A 10,262-nucleotide genomic window follows, 5' to 3' on the forward strand; every position below is an offset into this window, starting at 1 on the left:
CTTCTGCCTCAAAATAACTTCTCTTATCCCTTCATCAGCCATTATTACATCGTTTTTCAGTTTCAGATAATGGAATTCAGTTCACAAAGTAAATATGGGACAGCAACTTTGTTTTATTGTAAATCTGAATTTTACCATCACGCTGTTTTGATTTGGGGTTTACATTTTCCTTCTGACTTCCTTACTGTTGTAAGATCTCATTGAAAAATGGAAATTTCCCACAGTAAAACATTTCTGTTAGTGGGTTATTTTACAGGTATCAAACCTTTATTTTCTTGTTCCATCATGCCCACCACCCACCCAACAAACAACAAAACACTTGCACAATGGAGATATGCAAGTTGTGTCCCTTATTTTTCTTTCTGTCTTGCACAGGCATAAATTAACACTACTTGGTTATTACAATAAAGTTTGTAATGGCTTATGACTATTACACAATTGTACTGAACACTTCAGAAGATACCAGCTATTAGCTTATGCAACTGGAGTAAGCAGAAGCATGTATGCAAATAAGTGAAATACCTCTGACAACCTTGGGCAGACTTATTATAAATATGCTTCAAAATACTTTGGAGTATATCATAAATATGTGATGAATAATAAAAATAATGCTAAAATTATGCATGATAGATTATTTATGTGATTAATTATACACACTAAGATGTGCGCATACATTTAAAAGCAAGACTGTGGCCAGCCTTTTGTCAGTACTTTGTATAGGGAGGCAATGGGATCATCTACTCTTAGGTTTGCTCTAAGCTATTTCCATATTAAATAAAATTAATGTGTGAAGCTTTGGAGGATGAAAAGTGCTTTAAAAATATCTCTTCTTTGTTTGCATTTAAAAAATGTGAGGAATCAGTTGGATTTTGTTTTTCAGCTCTCAGAAGCAGAGTTTAGCGCTAACCAGCGATATAAGTGTTCTTGAAATGTCTCGAAAGGAACTTGAAAATCAGATGGGATCTTTGAGAGAAAAACATCAACGGGATGCAGCTAGTCTAAAAAGCCAACTCAGTGAAGCTGAGAGTCAAGCAAAAGATGTTCAGAAAGAGGTAATGTGGAACATTATGTTGGTGTTGAGAGAATAAAATGCTCAGTGACTTTTGACTTTTAAGCTAAAAGAAAAGAAATGCCATTTCCTGTAATTAATTTCTTTCATACTTTTATTGCAAGTACTTTTATGGTGGCTGACAATATAGAAATAGAAACTGGAGGTTAAATCTGAAAAGGAAATTTTCAGGTAAAATGACTTGTATGTGTTTAGAGAACTTCCTGAAATTTACCTCCATGCGTTATATTTGTGAATTTACTTTTAAGCTGTTCAGACAGGTAAACCCTTATTCAGAGTCTTCCTTAATATCATGGAATGCAGTTTCATTACCTGTTATGAGTCAAAATTCAATCTTTTTAGTCAGTATGATCTTCCTAGTTAGAGTTAAGCTCTTTTATTTGTCAGTAGGACTACACATTTTTACCAAGGTCTCCTTTCATCTTCCTGAATCGTTCAGGCTGCTGAGGATCATTAGCAAGTACATAAGAAAAAAGCTAGCATTTTCAGCATGTATTTCATCTGCCTGGCCTTTAAAGATTGTCTGGAAGAAGGCCGTAGTCTCCAAGAGTTACTTGCTTTTTCTTAAGAGCATTTTGAGGGAAGTTTTCCCCAGTCACTGGTTTTAGTTTCTTTTGCAGTCCTTTGCTTTGTTTTGTCATTAATTCATCCATGTCACATTCCTTACTGTTTTCAGAATTTGAAAAACCCAGTCTTGTTAGCCTGTGGGCCTCTAACCAGATGTATTTGTAAGATGCCTGATCTTTTCAGTTTGTGGTAAATGCCACTACTCAAAGTCATCGGTCCCAATCTCTCTCATGAGGACTACTAGAAAGCTTGTCATCTATAGAAAAAGTTGAATGTGAGTTTGAAAAAGGAGAAGCTGCCCATGCTATAGGAACATGGGACACATTCACCCAGTATTGTTTGTACTTGACCCCCCGCTGAGGATTATGGTATGATAGTGATAAGGCATAATTTTTTTTTTAATGCCTTATACTATGTGTGAGGAAGGTTTGATTTTCTTCATATAGAATGTTGATTTTTGTACCCATTTGATTGGTGTAGATATTTAAGCTACAGCCTAGATTTAAGACCACTATTTAAACATAAAGGACTCCTTATTCCCCAATTTCTTGTTTTGTCTTCACAGTTAACTACACTTCTTTCCAATCTGATAATGAGTAGTTGTTTGGTATGGGAGATGAATTAAGGACTTGCATTTACTTCATATTTCTTTGTTTTTAGTAATCCCAGCCCTTCAGTATTAGGAACAAAAATCTTCATTTGAAAAAAAAATGGAAATCTAAACTAGGATTTTTCTACCCTGCATTTATGAAAAGAGAGTTTGCTGATACAAGGCAAGTTACTCTAGGCAGATGACAGGAAAGGAAGTGTGCTCTAAGCAAATGTAAGCATGTGCCTGGTGTCCAGGGGTCTGCAGACTCTTTTCTCTTTGTCTTTAGTATGAAAGAACACAGACTGTGCTCTCAGAGCTAAAGGCGAAGTATGAGATGGCTGAACAAGAAAACCAGTCACTCTCGGAGGAGCTCAGACAATGTAAAGAAAACTTGAAGCTGCTACAAGAGAAAGGAAACAACGTAAGTCTGTACAAAATAATGTCGGGATGTTGGGTTATGACACTGGCACTTCTGTTGACTGAGGGAATATACAAGTGTCAAATAAGAAAAGACAGGGAAAAAGAAAGGCTGTGAACCATATATGCAAAATTCCATTCTGGAACTATCTGCAAATTTGCAGGTCATTATGCTGTTACAAGTAAATACGCAAGTTAACTGTATGGTTGTGTGACAGTTTTAAACATGGCCTTACATATCTGCTCTCTTGAAAAGATCTGGCTTAAATACTAGTGAACCAGAACTAAGTAAAACTTGTATCCATATAAATTATGCAATCTTTTTCAACGTTGTTTTATTAGTATTTATTACAGTGGGTGTTCCCTTCTTACTCTTGCTCATGCTTCTTAACAGTGGTTATCCCTGACTGGCTCATGCTTTAAACCAAACTGCTTTAGTGCAGTTAAACTGTCCTTTCTATTCATTACTGAAAATACTCTTTTCTGTTGCAATTACATCAAGACATTGTATCATTAGAATTGAGTTTACAGCTAGGGACAATGGTTTATTTATTTTTTAAGGGTGTGGGAGACACGTTATAAGGTCATAACCTTATTTTAGATACCTTATTACCCTGGGATGGCTGGTTTATTGTCTTCCTGTATGGCATCTGTGATCAGTGCAGGATGAGTAACTGCAGTGAACAGTACAAAACAGGAGGATAATGGGTGTTCCTTAGTAGCCTTTTAGGAAAGTGTTTCTCTGTCTACAGAGAAAGTTTTACAGGGGCTATCCTCTAAAGTCAGCTGGCTGCTAGATGCCCAAAGTTTGTATGAATACTCTTGCCATAGCCAAATACCAGCTGTAAACCTCTATCATAGTAGAGCTGTCAAAGATTAAAGCTTTTCTCACATCTTCAGCCAGCAATTTAGGAATACGATGTTGGAATTCTCTTGGAACCTGCTTCCTGCTTAGAATTCTTCTGCAGTGCTCAGATAATATTGGGTCACTAAAGCAGGCAGAAGTCAAAAACAACCAAAAAACACCCATTTTAATAGGAGGGGTCACACTGAATAAACAATTGCGAATGTGAGATTTTCTGTTGTGTTAAAAGCATTAATCTCAGTATTAAAATGGTCAGTGGACTAAGGGGGATAGTAAAGGAAAGAAATACTATGAATTGGAGTACATGGTGAAAGTGGAAGACCTTAAAAAGTATGGGAAATTTTAAGAGGAATTTGGGGTGAGTATTTAGGTGAAATCAGGAACCACAGCAGTTGCCAAATATGTTTCCAGAGGAGGAGTTAGTTAGAACATTTGAAACCTGGAGGTCAGGGTATGATGAAGAGCATCCATTTAAGGACTCACAGGAGAAGCTTGCTCTTCAAGCAAGCATTACTCACAGTCAGTAATGTAAAACATCTCTATCTTGTGGATTATTTGAAGCATCACTGATACTTGACTGAGTTCCAAGGTCAAATTTTTCAAGTACCATTGTCCCCTTACCCTGGAATCATTATCTGCTACTGCATGCCTGAGGACAGTGACTCACAAAGGGACTTCCCACTTTGGAAGGATTTGTTCCTTTTTACAGCCCATCTGTATTTGAGTTTGCATATCTTCATATTCTAAGACAAGATGCATATTTTCAGTGATGCACCTCATTAAATGCTCCTCAACAATAAGGTGATTTGTTAAATATTGATAAATTCATGAGGGGAAAAATTTAATTGTTTGGAGGCAATTTCATTTAATGTGGTTGATATTGATCATCTGTTTCATTTGCCAAGATGCCACAGCCATGAATGTGTATAATTAAAAAAAACCAAAACAATAATAATAGAAAAATCCATAGAATTATTCAGTGAACTAACACGTTAGAAAAGACAAGGCCTCTGTGCTCCTTTTGGGATGTCATTTGATTATTAAAGTTTTATACTTTAGTTTGACGTTGAGGAAAAGAATTGCAGTGTTGTGTTCTAAAAGGCTTAGCAATGTGGTGTACTACTTGTGCTTGCATGCTTGTAGTCACTGATTATTTCCTGTTGTGCTTTATGTGACAGATTTATTGATGTGAATGGTTTGAGAACATTAGCTGCTCTGGTTGACTTAAATTTCTGGCGCTTGTTTGAATTATTGCTGTGATTATTTCTACCAACACGCTTTCTGTGGGAAGGTGGCACTCTGATTTGTGGCACCAATGACACAAAAATGAACCTGCATGAAAATTGCTTCAATAGTTACACATAATGTTGCTATTAAATATTTGCCCTTGATCAAAACAAATCTGAGTGGAATGGCAGATAATAGAATACCTTCTAAGATTTGTGTTTTGAACCATATTAGAGGTTCAGTGATTAAGTGACTTGTACAAATTCATGACAGGATGCAATTTTATTTATGAATCACAGATTTTTAGAAATTCTTCAAACATTAATTTATTGTTTAGTTATTTGAACAAAATCAAGGTGGCTTCAGCACGAACAAGTTCTTAATATTTGGCATGGTTTGAACTTAACCTCTGTGTGTCTTTGTGTGTGCACGAATACATAGGCTAGGATACAGAGAAAGCAGATGTCTTCAAGGACAGCTTAAAAAGAAGTTAGGTGATTTTTGCTTTTACTTTCTCCTGTTAAGGATGGAGGCTGTCCATTCAGAATGTGAAGTAGTTCACAGTTAATTGAATGTAGCTGAGAGAATGTGTAGATGTTTCTAATGAGACCATAAGCTAAGTGAGCCCTGCAATCTTGCCACCTGGTAGCTTGGCCCAGGTCCAGCATTTGATCAGTTTTCAGAATTGCGTTTGGTCACAAGGCTGCTGGCCTGCCAGAGATGCTGATCTTGGTGGTACCTCTAATCAAGATGTGCTTCCCTGCTTTATAGTAACTTAGTGATGATTATACAGTCATGTTACAATCTCAGAGGTGTCTGAGCTACTGGGTTTGTCTGTGGACATAGCTGTGATTAATTCACTACTGGAGGAAAAAGATTGTTTTTCCTGGAGGCTGGTGATGGAAAATGGGAAAGGCGAAGTAGGAAGGAATGAAGAAGGAGCTGAAAAATTCAGTGTCTGTGTAAGTCTTTTTGCCTTAAGAAATCCAGATGGGATTTCCTATCACTTAGGAAAACTAAAACCACCTAGAAATAAGATACAGGCAAATCAGTTTAAGATCTGTGTTGCTTTTAAGAGCTAAATTCCAAGTTGTGACAAGAGGTTTCTTAGAACATTTTCTGCTTACTTCCCTTTATTTTTAAACTTCCCTGTTCATTTGAGTAGAACGGTGTACTAACTGTGTATACCAGATTAGATAATGCTGTATTGTGTTAGATGTCTTTAATACATTTCAATTAAAACAAAACTCACTGACTTATTTTCCCCTCTCTAAATCATCTTTACCTGATTGATTTATAGCACAAAGTGATTTTTAATATCCCTTCCCTTCTTTAGCCTTCCATATTACAACCCGTCCCAGCCGTATTCATCGGCCTAATCCTGGCTTTCCTGTATTGGTGTTACGGCCCATTGTGGTAGCGAAAGGTACAAGCACTACTGTTCAGTCAATGTATGTTTGTCCCTCTCACCTGTTTGTGCCATTTCTGTATAAAATAGTGCATGGTGAAATACACAGGTATTTCTTTACCTGAAGCAAACCCTTCATTTAATATGCCATTCTGTTGATACTGATGAGCGGAGCAATCAACTAATCATTTAACATCTGTGTGATTCCTTTAATTCTAACAATGAATTTCATTCTAACTGGTTCTCAATGTGCTGCTTCTAACTTGGTCTTGGTTTGTCTTTAGCAAATGGGCTACCTTTTGCACAATGCTGCTATATGCTAGGGCCTGTAAGAAAACTTAATTGCTTAATTAACTATGAAAAATGAAGAGTTTGCCTCTAATAATAAAAGTGAACAGCTTTGGTTCCTATTTATGGACTAAGAAATTCCTCTCTGGCTCTAAACACTTTATTTTTTTCTCACTATTGCTGTGAAGAAGATGGGGAAAAAAGACAAGATGATAAATAGGTGGTTGGTTTGTATTCTGACCTCTTGGCTTGCATCCTCTCTAATGTCTCTCAGTGTGTCCTCCTTAAAATGCTGTTGTTGTCATGAAATGTTGTGACAGTCTGTTAGAAATGATGTTGTTAGGATTTACTGCAAATGAACTTTATACATCTGGATTTAAACATTCAAAAGCTAAGTTAAAGATGTCAGTACTGCATAAACCTGTGTCTAGCAATTACTTGGCACGAGCAATGTTTTAAACATCTTAAACATTCACACATTTAATAGCAGATCTCTTTGGGGTGCGTACAGTAATGAAGCTGAAAATACAGAGCTGCCAAAAGTTCTCCTGATGATCCTCAGTCATGAAGAGTTGTGGAGTTCCCTTTGCTGGAGAAACACGGTTTACTGTGATGCTCTGAGTCAGGATGAGCCTGCAGTAGGGTTCATGAGTAACATTTTAGTGGTGCCTATCAACAGGAACTCAGGACTTTCAGGAACCACGGGGTAAACTGATCAGTGTGAATTAGAACAAATATGATATTGATTTTTTTTTTCTCTCCACACAGAGACAATGGCCTTGGATGCCTGTGATGGCAGCTTTGGTTGCTGTAACAGCCGTGGTGCTGTACCCAGGCCTAACCAGAGCTTCTCCATGAGAACTGTTGTTGAATCCATACACCGTCCTCCCTTTAGAAGCTGGCAACATTCATATACTGAGGGAAAACAGATTAATTCTCTTCCTTTTTACCTCTTAATACAGCACAGCTCTGCGTGAGAACAGCAGTAGGGTCATTTGCTTTAAACTGTATAAAATGTATCTGTCTATAAAGAGGGAATAAAATTGTGATTCATCATACTGTGAGCAATATTTTTGCTTACAATTTCATGCAAGTTTTAAAATAGTATGTTGGGGTTCTGAATACTATAATGGTGGCCTAAAGTAGGCTTCTCGGTACCAAATTATTTATAATGGCTAGGGTTGTGGACACTTACTTTAGAATCTGATTGCCAGATTTAACAGGAAAAATACATTTCTGATTTGGTCACCCAAGCCAAGTAACCTTGCAGATACTTGGTAAACAGATGCAGTGTGCTCAGTGCCTTTCAGTATGATTTTTTTTGATTATGGTTTTTTTTTATACAAACTAGTATACCATTTTACTTGCTGTTAAGTCACTGAGCTGTTGGGAACAAGACTTAAGAAAACTTATCACACCTTTTCAAGGAAGCGTATTTTCTTTGATAAGGATTGCTTTATTAAGAATTTTTGGGAATAAACACAATTCATGTCCAGCCTTAAAAAGATAGAGATATTGTGGTGAAGACCAGCCTAAAGTATTTAGTGTGCGCGTGTGCGAGTGTAAGCATGTGTGTGTTTTTGAGTGAACTAAGATATTCCTGGGAGCAAGTACTTGGTCATTTGATGGACATAGTGCAGTGATTCAACTTACGTTAACTTTAGTTTGAATGTAATTTATTAAATTTCATATATTTACAGAGATACGTTCTTTAAAAGTATGAATACTTTCTCACATATCACATGTATCAAGTTTATTTTTTCAGTCATTTGATACTTTCTGACTTGAGCTGGAGATGCTCTTTGGATAAGCTTTTGTTGACGTAACTTTATTAAGAGACCTGCTACAGTACATCTGTGATTAGCTGAAAAAAATCTTAAGAAACATAAAATGCTACAAAATTGGAATCATTTACCTGACAGAGTATTGTCAGGTGAAGATGATTTTAATTTGGTAGTAAAATTTTGTGCATCCTCATCACATGGCTGTAAGTATGATGCAGTGGTCCCCATTACAAAGTTTATTTTCCTTATCTAAGACTATAAGTATTGCTACTTGCTGACTTTTGGTGGGAATCACTGTAGTTAGTGTTGAATTAAATGTAGACTGTAGTTGTCTTGTTCAGTTCAACAGTTCTGTCAAAAAAGTTTATTAAAGACTTAAATAATATGCTAAAGAATGGTAAAGTAAAATGGCTCTGCTAAAGGAGACTTCAAAATAGGGAGGTAATCTCAGCAATTCAATTGGCTTTAAAGAATGTTATGGCAATCGACAGATAGTTTAAATATTTAAATAGAAATTTAGCATATAATTTGTGAGGTTTTAAGGGTCATTGTCCTTTAATTAAAGGTTCTGTCTTAAGTGGAATTTACTAATGGGAGGATTGTTAGTTGGAAAAAAAGTCTGCAAGTGACTTGTAGAAAATATGTATTGTCATTTAGTTCATTCATTTCATCCTTTTCAGTTGCAGGAAGCCACCCAACCACAGAACACTCGTATGCCAGTGGTACTTAGTACCTCTTGTATATAGGTTATTGCAAATATTGTTCTGAAATGCTTAACTTCAGAATTACATTTTTTAAAGTAAATAATTGTTTTAAATCTATTTTGTAAAGATATAAAAATACAATAGAATTTCTGGAGTACAGATTAAACTATTTGCACTAACACACGTGATGTGCATGATTTAATAAAATAACTTTACTCTCCCTATGCATGTTTGAGTTGAATGTCATTTGAAAACAAAAGATTCATGCTAAGTTTCTTTTGCACTAGGTATTGCCACAGTTACTAGGCACAATGTCTGCAGCATGTCCAGTAATAATAGCAAAAGACTTTTTTTACCATGTGTTTCACACTTGCACTGGTTTAAGATTTTGTCTAGCTCATCTCTCTCCTGTCTGTGGTTTTCAGAAAGAAAGGGGGGAGGAGAGAACCATTGAAGGCAATATGGAAGCATATTGCCATGGGGGGAAAAAAAGGGTATTCACAGCTGAAAGGTGGATAGTGCCTGTGGCAGGGGTTGTGAGACTGGAGGAGCATTGGCTGCAGATAGTGGGGTGATAATGGAAAGTCCTTTGAGGGGAAGGAAGCCTGATGCTGCCTCCTCTCTCTTCTAACATCTTGATCTTCCCGTTTGTTCCTCTTTCAGCTACTGTGTCTTTTCCAATGGATCCTATTCCCTCCTCCCTGCCAGTAGCATGTAGCCATGGTGTGAGGAGGTGGAGTGGAGCCTGGTGGAGCAGTGGTCCCTCCCGGCTGGCGGCAGGGAAGGAGCTGGGTTCCCTGGGACCAGCCTTGGTGCCAGCCTGCACTGCAGTTGGCGCCCCGTACTGAGCAACACTGCCTGTGGCATAAGTGTGTTCTTGTATTAAAGACAAACACTGTGTTGTCAGAAATCTGTAGAGCATCAGAAAGCTGAAATTTGAGACCCAACGTGGTTGTATTAAAGGAGAAAGATTTCTAATTTAATTATGTGCATGTGTGCATATTTATATTATATACACAGGTGCATAGTACACATTGCATGGGGGTTTGTGCTTACAAGTATACCTGTGGTTCCCTAATAGTGCCTTTCCCAGGAGTTCTTGCTACTTGCATGTTCGAAATGATCAGGAATGAGCTAAAATGCACCATTCACTTTTTTTTTGTTGTGAGAATCTCTGGAGAAGAATTGGATAACTGGGAAGCTGCTGTTCCTCAGTGCTTTGGTTCTAAAGCAGCAAGTGGAGTTATTTTGCAAGCACTCTATGCACAAACCTTCCTGGTGTTTCATTGTGTTTATTAATGGTAAATGTGTGTGCTCTTCTACGCTCTTATTTAGGTTCTT

General features: G+C 37.1%; 1 protein-coding gene across 43 annotated transcripts in view; it reads left to right on the top strand.

The window, feature by feature from the left end:
* SLMAP (sarcolemma associated protein) overlaps positions 1–9,145 on the top strand; it is an 85,515-nt gene extending 76,370 nt beyond the window's left edge. For 27 of the 43 annotated variants that reach the window (XM_061362442.1, XM_061362465.1, XM_061362450.1 and 24 more), the window contains 3 exons: positions 881–1,052; positions 2,515–2,649; positions 7,202–9,145. In XM_061362442.1, coding sequence (XP_061218426.1) covers positions 881–1,052; positions 2,515–2,649; positions 7,202–7,291 — 397 coding nt within the window. In that variant the 3' untranslated portion in view covers positions 7,292–9,145. Of the gene's footprint in view, positions 1–880; positions 1,053–2,514; positions 2,650–6,073; positions 6,164–7,201 lie in introns of all 43 variants that reach the window. The other 16 variants (XM_061362444.1, XM_061362467.1, XM_061362445.1 and 13 more) reach the window with 1 other exon arrangement.
* Positions 9,146–10,262: the final 1,117 nt, after the last annotated feature.

This window comes from Neopsephotus bourkii, unplaced genomic scaffold (assembly GCF_033783945.1).
Source record: "Neopsephotus bourkii isolate Nb327-2 ecotype Australia unplaced genomic scaffold, CSIRO-AGI_Nbou_v1 NB_1120, whole genome shotgun sequence".
NCBI lineage: Eukaryota > Metazoa > Chordata > Aves > Psittaciformes > Psittacidae > Neopsephotus > Neopsephotus bourkii.